This window comes from Heterocephalus glaber, unplaced genomic scaffold (assembly GCF_053883595.1).
Source record: "Heterocephalus glaber isolate CG9 unplaced genomic scaffold, H.glaber_assembly_v1.0 deba00000621, whole genome shotgun sequence".
Lineage (NCBI taxonomy): Eukaryota > Metazoa > Chordata > Mammalia > Rodentia > Bathyergidae > Heterocephalus > Heterocephalus glaber.
The window spans coordinates 18049083-18064158 of NW_028258153.1; the positions used below are offsets into that span (position 1 = coordinate 18049083).

The 15076-nt window shown below is 37.2% G+C and overlaps 1 protein-coding gene across 1 annotated transcript in view; it reads left to right on the top strand.

The window, feature by feature from the left end:
* Dytn (dystrotelin) overlaps nucleotides 1-15076 on the top strand; it is a 58282-nt gene that overhangs the window by 16155 nt on the left and 27051 nt on the right. Inside the window, 6 exon segments of the mRNA XM_021263434.2 lie at nucleotides 38-73; nucleotides 294-411; nucleotides 414-456; nucleotides 3140-3245; nucleotides 4938-5019; nucleotides 5022-5088. Of these exon segments, the coding sequence (XP_021119093.2) occupies nucleotides 38-73; nucleotides 294-411; nucleotides 414-456; nucleotides 3140-3245; nucleotides 4938-5019; nucleotides 5022-5088 (452 nt within the window).

Sequence of the window (15076 nt, forward strand, 5' to 3'; positions counted from 1 at the left end):
AGATCCCAGCTGTCGTGGGTGATTGTTGCATGCTGAGCCCGTGGACAGTGCTGTCCACAGCTGTTTCCAAGGGGTGAGTGCCATGGAGATGTCGCTGACCCCAGGAGTTTGCTGACAGATTCAAATCAGACTCCGCACAGCAGCCCAGATAAGCTTACTTAGGAGGTAGATTTGCCTCCAGCTTTTCACATCATAAACTTCTTTGGCAGAACACATAGAAATAGTGCCCCCAAAGAAGGCAAAAGTACAAAGTCGTGCCTAAAAATACGTTTTAGCATGCCATTGATTTTCAGGTGTTGAGCCCAGGAATCAAGGAGGAGAAATTCCTGTCTTGGGTGCAATCCGAGCCTGTCATCCTCCTGTGGCTCCCAAACTGCTACCGACTGTCAGCCACAGAAACGGTCACTCACCCGTGCGCTGCAGCATTGGCAGGACCTTTCTGATCATGGGACTGAGGCACAGTCATCTCCACTTCATGCGTGTCACTCTCCAAGTGGGTCTAGAGTTGAGGCAGCACTTCCCTCCAATCTTTCTGAAAACTCAGTTGACTTTTTCAGCACAATAATTCCCTGATTGAGGCAGCCTGGTTGAAAATAAATTTATCTTCCATAAATTTTCCACTGACTCATACTATGATCAATATTTTTATTACTCTAAGAGAAAAAAATTGTCTTTTGTTTAACAGCAACAAACAAACAACAAAACCTTTTAAATACTTTGGAGTCATCCATAACAACAACAATGGTAGTTTATATTTGTTAAGTGTTAAGCAAATGCAAGGCTGAGTTTGCATAGATCATTTTATTTAAAATATGCTATGCTTACAAAGGTGCTGTTATTAACCTGATGAGTGGTTTAATAACTTGCTTATGTTCACACAGTTCACAAGTGGCAGAGGCTGGCAGTCTGAACAGAGTCCCTGTTTTGCAATCTTGATACCCTGCTCCCTTCCTAGGTAGATGATTGACAGCAAGGTACGGAACCCAAAGGAATGGTCTGCTTTTGTAAGAGCAACTCAAGCCAGATTTTCTCTCTGCCTAGAGACAAGGATCAGATTTAAAAGCTAAGTTTAGGAGTTAAAGACTCAGGCCTTTCCACAGCCTTGGGGGTGACAGTCAAAATTCCATCTTAGAGAAAATGTGATATAGGTCTGCTGTAAATAAAGCAATGAGGAAGCAAAATTATTATGGTTTTTATTACAGATTTGGGGAAAAGAGAAGGAAAACTAGCAGGTTTGGGCCAAGCATGGGCATCCCCATGATTCATGGTGAGCAGGCACAGGTATGGAGTGGAAGCTCACAGAAGCTCTGTTACACTCAGGTGGTGAAGAGCAAGTCACAACTGGGGTACCCGGAAAGGAGAGGACAAAGGCCCTAGGGCTTGGCTCTTCCTTTCTCATAATTCCTGACCTTAAATAATTAGACCTTTTAAATATTCCCCATAGATATAAAATAGGTCCACCAGGCCCACTAAAAACATAGAAATTAAGTTTTAATTTTGCTGAGAAAATAAATTGGGTCTGCAGGGAATTTAGAGTGCACAGTAAAATTTCTCTCCTAAAAATCTCTGCAACTAACTGAATATCAACCAATAAAACATATCAACAGAAAGGACTGTTGGAAACCAAGCCAGCAAGACCACAGAAATCTCCATACTACAAGAAAAAATAAGCTCTTCTTATATCTGACAGTAGAGGACCAGAATATTACTTACCTTGTTGTATGCATGCTATTATCATTTAGGCAATAAGCAATGTAAAAGTTGTGTTTTATATAATTGCTACATGTTCTACTAGGTCAGGGATAGAATTATCTTTGCAGTTATATAAAACATTACTTTTACATTGAAATATTGTTTCAAAATCATTATGCATAACATAAATCAGATAGTCCTATTTTGTAGATGGCACAAATTGAGTGTCTTAAAGTTTAAGTTTAAGTGATTTACTCAGGCCTCTGAGCAAAGCAGAGGAAAAATGCCATACTTACATTTCCTTGTCTGATAAAAAGAATATTAAGCTTCCTCCTCAAAATGCTTCCATGTGAGGTCTCTTTTTTCCTAGGCATTCAGAGCAAAGTAAAACAAGGAGGGGTTGATTAAATGATGTGTGGGGCTTCTTCTAGCTCTAACCTTCTAAGTTTATTAAAAATTGTTTGGATTTTTTACAATCCTAACCATAAACTTGTTCTTGGCTCTAGGAAAGCTCAAGCAATAGCTTTGGCTTTAGGGAGATTAATAACATCATTTTAGAGTGGAAGGATTCACAGGTCTGAAGATAGCAGGAAGAGGACAAAGTCTTGATCTTCTAAAGAAAGTACAAAATGTACAAAACTCAGAAATAGCCCCTCCTAATCTATGGAGATTTAAGGGTTTCTCCTACAGGTTGTAGCACACAGGACCCTGCATATAGAAGGCATGTGATATTAGGGTAGTGGGAGATAGGGGAAGGGGAATCGGACCTATATGTCATGCCCTGCTGGATAAAACTATGTTAACATAATGCCTTATAAAGATACTGTCTTAGTTGCTCTCTTATTTCTGGGACAAAATACCTGACATTCACATGTTAAAGGAGGAAATGTTTATTTCAGTTCATAGTTTATAGAGGTTTCAGTCCATAGTCAGCTGGCTCTGAGACAGGGTGGCGTGGCAGATGGACATGGCAGAGGAGAAACAGTCCATGGCAGGGTAATCAGCAGCAAGCTTTCCTTTCCCTTTATATTCCACCCAGGCTACAAGCCTATTGTTTTTAGCACCCACACCCAGGGTGGGCCTTCTCATTTTCTACACCCAAAACTATGCTAAACCAATCCATAGACTAATTCAGTTATCACACACCCTTAATCCAGTATCACACATATATGATCCAGCCACCTCCCCAAAACTTCATCTTTGCACACATGTGGCTTTGTGGGTACATCTACATATAAGCCATAAGAAATACTACCAAAAAATATTTCTTTGATTAAATAAACACATCAATGTTATTTCATACCCTTCTCAACTTTGAAAGAAACCTTACACTCACTGAACAGCTTATACATCTGTAAGTTTTGAGGGGCTCACCCTCCACCTAAGTATTATTTCTTTGCTCTCCTAGAGGTAATGATGTAAGCTGTCTTTCTATTTTAATTGGCAGATACCACTGTCTGAAGTGTCTCAACTTTGGCATCTGCCAGGTGTGTTTCTTATCTGGTCTCAACAGCAAGTCCCACCCTAAGTCACATCCTGTAATTGAACACTGTGTTCAGGGAACATCTAATACAATCTGCTAAAGTATTCATTCATCAAGTCTTCATAAGCAACAAACATTTTTTTAAAAACCTTCCTTTCAGTGGGCTGGGGATTTAGCTCAGTGGTTCTGCCATCTGCCTCACAAGTGCAAGGTCCTGAGTTCAATCCTTGGTACAAAAAAAAAAAAAAAATCTTCCTTTCAGTAAACCCACAGATTCCCTGTCTGTCATATTTAACACTAAGGAACCTTAACCTTAAATATCTTTCAGTATAAATATGCTTTCTTTATATTGCAGATTTTAATAAAAAGTTTTGGGGGAAAAGAAAAGCTGAACAGAGTCCAATTGACCATTGATCCCATGCTGTGCACTAGAAAATATCTGTGAAAGTTGGAGGAGGCATTGGAAATTTGCATAGATGAAAAAGTACTCTGGTTTGGTAAAAATGATGCAACAAAGCCTCTAGTTAATAGCATATTTCTGGAAGTTTTCTTTGTAACATATCTTTTCTTGAGCCATAGTATTTTTTCTTTAGAGAAAAGAAAGATTACTATCTCCATTTTGACTGAGAGTAACTGAGGCTTTACTGCTACCTTTCAATATTTTAAAGAAAATTATTAGTGTTCACTAAGTGAATTTAGTTTTTTCCAAGAACAAAGAAAAGTAAAACAGCACATTTTAAGCAAAAAGTCTTCTAATTTTTAAAGTAAGAATATTGTATTTCATCACTAATTTCCTGAGTATCAGTTTCTCCGTGCAGATGATACCCGCTTCAAATACCACAGTAGTGAAGGATGTCAATTGGTAGTCTTTGTCGATGATAGCTTTCCCTCTTTCTATTTAACATGAATGGTCCACAAAAGTTAAGTGTCTGATCTTGCCAAATAATTTACAGTGATCTTGCAAACCAAGTCCTTCAATTTCATTGGCCTATCATCTAGTTTCCTGTTCTGAAACCAGGCGCTTGATGATGTTACAGCGGCACCATGTGGTCACATTTATTACACTACAAATTTCAAGTGCTGAAAACTTGCTGATCAAATCGTGTTTCTTTTCTGTTTCTTTTTAGTAATCCGATCTTTTCTTTCTAAAATTTTATTTTTATTATAATTATTAATGCATATTAATTGTCAAAGTTAATAAAATTCGCAGTGATATTTTCAGACATGCATACGTCCTGTGTTGCTACTATTCTTCTACTATTCACTCTGCCTCCTAGTTCCCTTCTCGTCCCCTAATTATCCTTCTAGCAGAAGTTCTTAAGGTGGAGTGGAGAGGTGGACATCACGTGGTACACACATTCACTGAAATTATATACAAGATTAGATCTACGAGTATTTTTCTGGAGATAAATCCTCAAGTTACTGTCAATTCTCAAAGGAACTCCCGACTCCACATGTTAGCAACTATAGACTACTGTGCTCACATTGCCTCCTTTAGCTTTAGAATCTCAAATTACTGGGTTCCTCTGAAGAAGTGAAGTTATTGAGGAAATTGGGACATTTAATTGGGAGACCCAGGCTATGTGGATATTTACAGAGAGAAAGGGAAGAAATTCCCAGAGTAAGGAAATGAGATTATTTTCCAAAGGATATAAAAGTAAAAGAAATGATTCCAAAACCTATCATCATGTCCTGTCCACCAAAGCATGGAAAGAAGACTGTTTAGACAGATCTGATGACATTTTTAACATTGGCCTTTCAGCAGATGTCAGCAAAGGAGAATACAAAACTTCTCCTCAGGATGCTCGGAAACAACCTCTCCTGGGGTGCTGTCAGGGAAAAGGAGATCTGAGAAGGCTGTGGCTGCCGAACCAGATGACACTGGAGGACCCAGCTTACCACAAACAGACCAAGTGAGTGAAACTCACAGTGTGGCAGCCCAGGGAACAGGATATTGCCTGGAGCAGGCAGCAGAGGGCGTGCCAGCAGGCTTTGTACTACTGAAAACCCTAAAAAAGGCAAGTGGTAAGTATAAGTGAGAGGTAGCCATGCCTTTTAGTGACGATGCAAGGAGAGGTATCAGAGACACAGAAGATTCTGAGGCCATTACATAACTTCTCTCTATATTCCTACTTTTTGATGGTTTGCCTTTGGAAGCCTAATTCAGAGTTGATACTTCAATTTCTTAAAAAAAAAAAAAAAAAAAAGGAAAAGAAAGAGTGTTCCACTGTTAACAGAGCAGTGCCATTCACATTTTAGTGTTACCAAAGCAGAGATTATGATATGGACGCATTTTTTTCATTCTTTGCTTCACCTATATTAACTGGGGAGCAGAGCCCATGTTGTTAGTTTCTAAAATATTATTTTTATTAGCCTTATTTTCATCCTTATAAGGAGGACTCACTTATCATTGAATATTTTGGTTATTTCCATTTTTGCCTCCCTCATAGTTCTACAGTCAGCATCCCTATACATGCACCTTTCTGCATATTTTTATTGTTTTATTAAGGTAACTCACTGGCCACTCCACAGTCTGCTTCTAGTGCTCAGACGATGATCTTCTCCAGTCTGGGTCAATTTGTGTCCTTCCTCTACACAGACCTTCTAATGGCTTCACAGAAAGCCACAGTCCTCCCAGTAGCTTTAAAACCCTGCTGCCTACCTGCTCTGAGGCCTTATGTGCCTCTCCTCTGACTTATTCTACTTCAGCCCCATGACTTTCCTAGCTGTTCTACAAACATGCCAGATGTGCTGCCACCGAGGGGGACCAGTCCTTGCAGACCACCTCTCTGTGTAGCTTCACCCCCAGAAGTCTCTGCTCAAATGTCATCTCATCCTTAAATCCTTTGCCTGATGACCTTGACCACTTCATCCTCCGTCCCCACTCTAACACTCCCAGTCATCCTCCCTGACTTTATTTTTCTTCAAAGCACTTCTCCACTGTCAGGCATTTCCATATATTTGATTTGTTTAATTTACTTATTTATAGTTGTGACCCCCACTTCATGAAAATGTAAGCTCTATGAGGAGAGGAATCTTCTATTGTCTCCTGCTGTATTGCTAAAGTCTACAACAATATCTAGATATGATAAATGCTCAATATGTGTTGGTTGAATGAATTGATGGACTGACTGATAGATGAACGAATAATAAATGGATACATAAGGTTGCTCATGAACTCTTTTAGAATGAACTATGAAAGAAATTCAGAAGGAGTGCGGGAACACAGTGTGAAGACAAGGTGGTGAAGTTTGACCAGGCTGGAATAAAGACCCAGAGTCTCACTGTCGGTAAGCTGCATGTGTGACCTTGGCAGAGGCCTTTAATTTCCCAAGACTCGCTTTCTTTACCTAATAATGAGGATTCCCTGTCCTTCACAATCTCAGAGTAGCATTTGTGGAAATAAGATAAAGAAAGGGCATGACAAGGACGATGAAAAAATAATGATTCTTAAAACTTCACTTCCGTTCTGTGTGCCCCAAGTATAATAGGGTTGTTTCCTCAAAATAATATTATTAATAATTTTCAGTTTACCTGCTATTCCACTTATGGGGATCTTCCCCAAAGAATTAAAAGAATCATACCACAGTGATATATGTGCGCCCATGTTCATAGCAGCACAGTTTGTAATAGCTAAAACTTGGAAACAGCCCAAATGCCCATCAACTGGAGACTGGATCAAGAAAATGTGGTTTTTTAATCAAATGGAGTACTACTCAGCTATAAAAAATGAGAAATTAGAGACATTTATAGCTAAGTGGATGCACATTGAGGCCATACTCTTAAGTGAAATAAATAGGACACACATGTGTAAATACCAAATAGTTTCTCGGGTGTGAGAAACTGAAAGTGTAAATAAGGACTAAATGTATAATAGGTAATGTGAAATAGGAAGAAAAGGGGCAAAGGGGAAGGAAGTGGGAGGGCTAGGGGAAAGGATAGAAGGAAATGGGATTAATATGAGAAAATGGAAAAATAGGAACAAAATCTTTGTAAATAGGGAGAAATGGAGGGGTTGAAGGGAGGGCTGGGCAAGGGTGAAAAATAAGAACCAAGAGAGACTATGTAAAGGTGCAGATTTCCAATGATGAATGTCATTATATTGTATACCTAAAATGTACCAATGATTAGAATGAATAATCGATAATGCAAAATAGGAAGAAAAGGTCCAAAGGGGTAGGGGTAGTGGGAGGGGCAGGGGAAAGGAAAGAAGGGAAAGGAAAAATGATGAGAAATGGAAAAAATGGAAATAAAGTCTTTGTAAATAGGGAAGGGTGGAGGGCGTGAAGGGAGGGCTAGGAATGGGGAAAAAATAAGAACCAAGATGCATCATGTAAAGGTACAATTCCCAGTGAGAAATGTAATTGTGTTGTATACCTACAATGTACCAATAAAAGAATTTAATACAAATAATAATAATAATAATAATAATTTTCCATTTAGCCTGGGTATTGATGAGTTCATAAATTCTTACTAGACCTAGGTGAAATGAAAGTGAAATGTTACTATTTTACAATGTGGCAATACACAAAAACACATTCTTGATATCTGCTAAGTTGGTACATTAGCGCTGACCATCTTCTAAGAGGTTAATGGTTATTGCCAAGTGATAATAATGAATTTATTCAGTGATTCAGCAAAGAAAATGCATGGTAAAAAGCTTCCTCCCTTTTGATGTGAATTTACTTACTTTATATATAATTATTCACACTGAAAAGAAAATAATTTTATTTATAAAAACATAATTGAAAGCTAGGTATCAAATATCACCACTGCTATTAAGTATTCCAGGAAGTTCTTGTAAATACAATAAAAAAAGAAAATTGAAATACTGAAAAAGAAAAGACCACATTGCTTTCATTTGCAGCTAATATGATTGTGAATCCCTAAGAAACCCCAAGTAACTCTAGCAAAAACAAGAATTAATAGGCTCTGAGTGAAGACAGGCTATAAAAAAAATGTACAAATTCATAGTTCTTCACTATGCTAGCAATAACCAGCTACACATTTTATAAAAATCCCATGTGCAATGATTATAAAATTTACTTTAAGAAAAACTAGAAAAAAAGTTTAACAAAAATAAGATTCATGTAAAGAAAATTATATTCACTGAGTACAGAAAATAAGACCTGAACAAAGAGAGAAAGATACCAAATACCTAACAAAGAAAACACTAGCATAAGACTGTTCATGCTCCAAAAATTCAAATAGTCTATCAGTATTACTCAGAGACTCAGTATTTATAAATTTTCCTGCTTGGAAAATTTATTTGTAGCCCCAAATCCCTATTTGTGGTGCTGTTGCAGTGTTTACAGACATGTAGAAGGCAAGATGTTGGCGTTAGCTGATACGTACATCCCCAGCTGAGGTCCAATTTCCTGCTGTAGCTCTCATGTGTAAGCAAGGATCCTTCACACAGTCCAACTGGGGCCATGTTTTTCACATTTATGTGGTTTTTGTGGGTAGTTTCACAGGTGTGTTCCTAAGAATAAGAAAGCTATGATGTATGTTAATGAGAAAATGTGTGTTAGATGAGCTTTATTCAAGCATGTGCTACCATGCTGTTTACTGCTGAGTTCAATGTCAATGAATCCACAACATATGTTAAATAAAACTGCCTGTAAACAAAGACTTAAAACAAGGTTATGTATTGATTGACTGATGAAAATTTGTGAACAGAAGCCACAAAAACTTAACCCTATATTCCTTCCAAGAACAATGGTTCAGTATTCGCAAAGTCAGTGTTCAAGGTTATAGAACATAACTACCATGAATAATAAGAATTGGCTATATATAAAAAACACAGCAAGTAAAAACACAATGCTTTTTAAATAAGATAAAAGAATTTCAAAGATATGTTGGAAGAATAAATGTACAAAAATAGTCAAACTTATAAGTTGATGGCTATATTCTTTAGCACATATACAAACCTACTATAGAAACACTATGATCAAACAGTGTAGTAGAAAAGGGAATGGATATATAGATCTTATAATGATAATGTATAATTTAATAATTGGTCCAACATGTGATAAAGGTGCTGTTTCAATTCAGTAGAAAAGAACTCCTTATTCTGAAATTCATGAGGTAATTCAAAATCCATCTGAAGGAAAAAACTGGCCCTCATTTTGCCCTTTATGCTAAAATAAATTCCAAATTGTATGAAATTTAAATATGAAAACAATTTTTTAAAATACTAGAAATAGGTTTCCTAATTTAGGAAACCTGCAGTGGGAAAAGACTTTCCTACACGAGACAAAAAAAGAAAAAAAAGAAAAGAAATCATGAAGGAATAGGCAAGCAGATGTGTGTAACAGCATGCAAACTTAAATATTTTTCTATGATAAACAGTATCACAAGCATAATCCAAAGATGAGCCTTAGACTCAGAAAGACATTATCAGCAATAAGACAAATTAGGTTATTCAAAAGCTCCCTGAGAATTGATAACAAAAACTCAAGAAGAAAATGAAGAAGAGGAGAAAAATATACCAAATATGTAAGTAGGTTATTCTGGAAGAAGAATTCTAAATGGCTGTTAAGCTCACAAGAAGATGGCAGCCCTACTAGTAGTTAGAAAAGTGCTTACTAGAAGGGCAAAGGAAGGACGCAACAGAGGATCCTTGGCTGGTAAGGATGGAAGAAAACAGATACTCCTGAAATTTGGTAGAAGTACACGTGGTTGTAGACCTTTGAGAAAATATCTGAAAAGCATTTCATTTATTTATTCCATAAAATATGATTAATTAAAAGTTTTTATACTATTTAAATATTCACTAATATCTAACACTGCTCTGAGCATTTGGAATACATAAGTGGACAGAGACAAAGATCTCTGCTTTCATGGCACTTTCTTCTTTTTTCTTAATACATTATTTTTACCTTTTAAAATTTTTTATTGAATGTATTACAAGGAGATATTTTGGGTTTTTTTGTTTCTTGGTACCGGGGATTGAACTCGGGTCCTTGAGCTTGTGCAGCAGACAGTGAAACCACTGAGCTAAATCCCTGGCCCAAGGAGATATTAATAAAGAAGATATAAAAACCATTCTATGAAAAAATATTTTTCATAACAAATATTATTAGAGAACAACCAGGGTAAATACACTGTGTATCGTGATCTTAAAAGAATATATCATTTGCTAATCTATCCCTCAGCTCATTTCCTAATAATGGTATATCTTTTTTTGCATAAAACATTTCAAATATTGACAAAGTATCTCACATTTTGTATAATTTTGAACAATTTCTTCCTATTTCACAGTATTTTTCTTTTTGGTCCTTATTTTCACTTTGAATTTCTCACACCAGAAAGACAGTGTGATACTTACACATGTCTGTTCCATTTATTTCACTTAAATGTACATTCTCAAGGTACATCCATTTACTTAGAAATGTCTCAAGTTTATCCTTCTTTAAGGCTGAATAATATCGCATTATATTTTTAAAACTTCATCTTTTTTATCCATTCATCAGTTGATGATCATTTGGGCTGTTTCCAAGCTTTAGCTATTACAAAATGTGCCATTATAAACATGGGTGCACATATATTGCTGTGGTATGATGCTTTTAATTCATTTGGGAAGCTATCCAGAAGCGGAATAATGGGACCTCTAGTTCTCGATTTTGAGGAATCTCCACACTGATTTCCACAGCAGTTGTGCCAGTCTACACTCCCACCAACAGTGGGTGTTCCTTTTTCCCCACAGCCCCTCCAACATTTGTTGTTGGTTGATTTCTTGATAATAGCCATTTTTTCTGGAGTGAGATGGAATCTGAGTTCTTTTAATTCATCTCTCAAATGAGCAGTGATGTTGAATATTTTTTGTTGTTGTTGTTGTTGAACATTTTTTAATGTATTTATTTACTGTTTCTACTTCTTCATCTGAGAAGTGTGTATTTATCTCAGATGCCCATTTTTGGATTGAGTCTTTAAATTTGGGTGGGATGATCTTTTTCAATTCTTTATATGTTGCAGCTATTAGTCCTTTGTCTGAGGAACCACTGGCTAAAATTTTTTCCCATGCTGTAGGTTGTCTTTTCACTCTGTTGGTGATTTCTTTTGCTGTGCAAAAGCTTTGTTTTTTGGTTTTTTTTTTTTGGTACCAGGGATCGAATTCACAACCTTGTGCTTGTGAGGCAGGCATGGTGCCACTGAGCTAAATCCCCAGCCCAAAAGCTTTTTAATAAGATGAAGTGGCAGTTGTTGATTCTTTGTAGTATTTCCTGTGTTGTCTGGGTTTTTTTCATGAAGTCTTTGCCTACTCCTATGTCCTCAGGTGTTCTACCTATTCTCTCTTCCAACAGATTTACTGTTTCTGTTTTAATATTTAGATCTTTGATCCATTTTGATTTTAGTTTAGTGCATTATGAGAAACATGGATCTACTTTTAGTCTTTGGCATGTAGAAAGTCAATTTTTCTAGTGTCATTTATTAAAGAATGGCACTTTGTTCCTAATGGAGAAGCCAGACAAAGAAAAATAAGTTCCTAAGTGAAGTACATAGTACATTTGAAACTGTTAAGTGCTAAAGTGAAAGGAAAAAGGAGAACCAAGAGAAAGCAAAACTTGAGAGTTGGTGACAAATTTAAAGAAGGTGATCATAGAGAGCCTCAGGGAGTAGTGCCCTGAAAGAAGGGGGGACATCATACAGATGTCTGGGAAAAGTGTGTTTTCAGTTGAGAGTGAGCTCGTGCAAAATGGAATGCATTTGGCAGGTCCAAAGGAAGTGAGGAGGCCAGGGTGACTGAGTGCATTGCAGAAAGAGAGTAATAAGAGAACAGAGGAGAGGAGGAAACAGGGCCAGATAGAGGTTCTGGTACATAGGCCAATGGAAGGACTGGGGCTTTTGCTTTGAGAAAAACTGGCAGGGTTTGAGTAGAGGATCTAACTTAAGCTTTAAAACTCTCAGTCTCAGTAGTAGAGTACTTGCCTAATCTGTGAAAGGCCCTGGCTTCTTGTTCCCAGCACTTACAAAAAATAAAATAAAATTGTCAGTCTGACTGCTCTGTTGAGAATAGATTAAGGGGTGAAGAGTTAGAAACAAGGTCATATAAACAATTTCCTGAACTTTCTCCTAATGTTTCTATTTAGATTTAATTTTAAATTTTAATTTAATTAGAATGTAGTTTACCTTGACTTTTTTTAATTAGACAGGCAGTCCATTAAGAAATATTTTTCCTGCTGAATTAAAATTTCAACTCTGCCACATATTAGCTTCTCTCATATGCCTGGATCAATGAATAGAATTTCTATTCTCAGATCTATGTGCCTCTTCTTGTATTTGTACTAAACACTATGGTCATAGTGGCCCTAAAATAGGAGGATAAAGTACTATCACCTAGAATCAGAGACAGTTGGTGGAGAAGTTTTCTGAGGGCAAATCAGGAGTTTGGGTCGGGACACTTGAAGATTGAGGAGGTTCTTAGAAATCCACGTGGAGATGTTAAGTAGGTTGTTGGCTATTCCTGTCCAGAATTTGGGGAAAATTGCATGCACCAGAGACACAAATGCAGGGGCTTTGGTGTATCTATTATTTAGAGCCATAGATATGCCAATATATCTGTGAGAGATTGTTCACCACAGAGAAGACAAGGTAATTACAAACTGAGCCCTGTAGCATCCTTCTTTACAAAGGAAAGGAGGAAAACCCACCTAGGGAGACTGACACAGATTGGAGAGTGAGGTGGGAAGAAACTCCAGAAGGTGAGGAGTCCTGGAAGATGAGTGAAGAAAGTGTTGTAGGAAGAGGGTGTGACAGTCTACTGTGTCAAATGGCACTGCCAGTCCAAGCAAGAATTGCCTTGAGTAAGATCATCGAGGACTTTGAAAAAGAACCTTGTAGGACAGTGGCAGCAGAAAAAAAAATCAAACTCCAGATTCGTGATTGAAGAAAGAATGGGAGCTGAGAAATGAAAGCAACCAAATAAGAAAATCCTAGAATGTCAGACTGTTGATGAAGCATAAAGATAGTGTAGGTAGTAAAGTGACTAGAGTTGAGTGTGGGGGTTTTTTTTGTTTTTTTTTTGGTTTTTTGGTACCAGGGATTGAACTCAGGTCCTTGAGCTCGTGAGGCAGGTGACTGAACCACTGAGCTAAATCCCTGGCCCTTGAGCATGTTTTGTAATGGAGAAAATAATAGTATGTGTACATATTGAAAGAAATGAGTAGGGAGAAAACATTGATGATTTCGTGAGAGGAGAGAATGGTTGCTATAATTAAGTGAGGAGAGATACAGTGTGTGAGGTTTAGCTTTAGAAGAGTAGGATTTACTAAGCTTGTAAAATAAACACAAAATTTGGCCAGTGATCCATTCTTGGAAAGCTGCCCTGTAGGAATGGAAGCAGCACTAGGCAATAAATGAAAATGCTTATTGTAACATCGATGGTCAGGGAAATAAAACAGAAACAACTTCAGGTCCCTTGGCAGAAAAATGATGAAACACATATGATACAGAATACAACAGAATCTCAGGAATGTTCTTAAGGGAACAAGTTTTAGTTCCTATCTCTTATATTAAAGGGCATTTACCATCAAACACAATGAGAAAAAAAAGTAAGCAACAGAACAATGTGTAGAGCATGATGCTTTTTTGTTTGTTTCAAAAACAAATTCAGTATGTGTTTAGATATTTGTGCATGTTTACATGAGTACAGAACATGGTGTGTGTGACCATTCTGGCACCCTGACTTGAGGCTTCCATCCTCTAGGACTGTGAGAAAATAAATGTCTGTTATTTAAACCACCTAGGCTATGACCTTTTGGAACAGCAGCCCAAATGGACTAAGATGAAATGAAACAAACTCAAGGTAGTAGAATTATCTCAGATGGGATAGGAACAGAGTGTATCACTCAGAAGATGTGTTACAAAGAAGTTATAGGTTACTCTTTTTTTCTGCCCAAATGCTTGTGTCTTAATAACATAGTTCAGTGTACCACCAAATAATCATTTCTTTCCTAGGGCTCTCATTGTGTCCTGTAGAAAGTATCACAGTATGTCAGAAGGAATTGTATATTCATCTGTCTCTCAGATATGGACTGTCTGTGAACAGGAAGTTCTCTGCTTTTTCATTATCACTTTTTTATTTGCAATAGCTCAAGATGGCTAGATGCTTTAAAATGATTTTGAACAAAGGAATAAAACTAAATGCAACTGTATAAAATTGAATATGCCTGACCTTAAACTGGTGTGTTCCATGTTCTTTTCAGATATAATATGCTCAGCACACACCTTTATTTAGAACCTCTAGTATCTGACCTGAACACACGGACCTGGAAGATATTTCTGCAGTCATCCCAGAAATTCTTTGTATTGGCATGTCTAGATTGTCATGAAGAAGGGAAAATGGAATTTTCATTCCTATTATTGGATAATTGTCTGTCAACTAAGTAGTCTGACTGGAAACAAGCATAGAGAAAGAAGTTGGACTATTTGATTGCTGTTGAGGGGTTGGCTATTGCCTTCAGTACCTGATTTGGCAGTTTGGGAAAAGGCTTCCCTCAGTGTCACACCTACAACTCCTCTCACTCTCTACTTTCTCACAGGCTCCCCATTCAGTACGGTAGCTCTAAACTACCTGTGCATGTAAGGCCAACGAGACCCATGGAGGCAGCAGCCACAGAGGACTCCAGCAGTATTCATCAGAGATTATCTCAGGCTCAACGAGTGAAACACAGTGGCCCACATTACCAGGTGAGTCCCAAAGGGAAGGCATCAGTATTGATGCACAACAATCTGGACCATTTTATAAGAGTGTAGTCAAGTTTCACAAATCATTAACTACTTTATAGTCTGCAAGATGTTAATGTGATTAATGGAAAATCTAGAAACTTATTTTAAAACAAGATTTTTAACTCCAATTAGGAAGGGCTATATATTTATTACAGAAAATTTGAAAAAGCC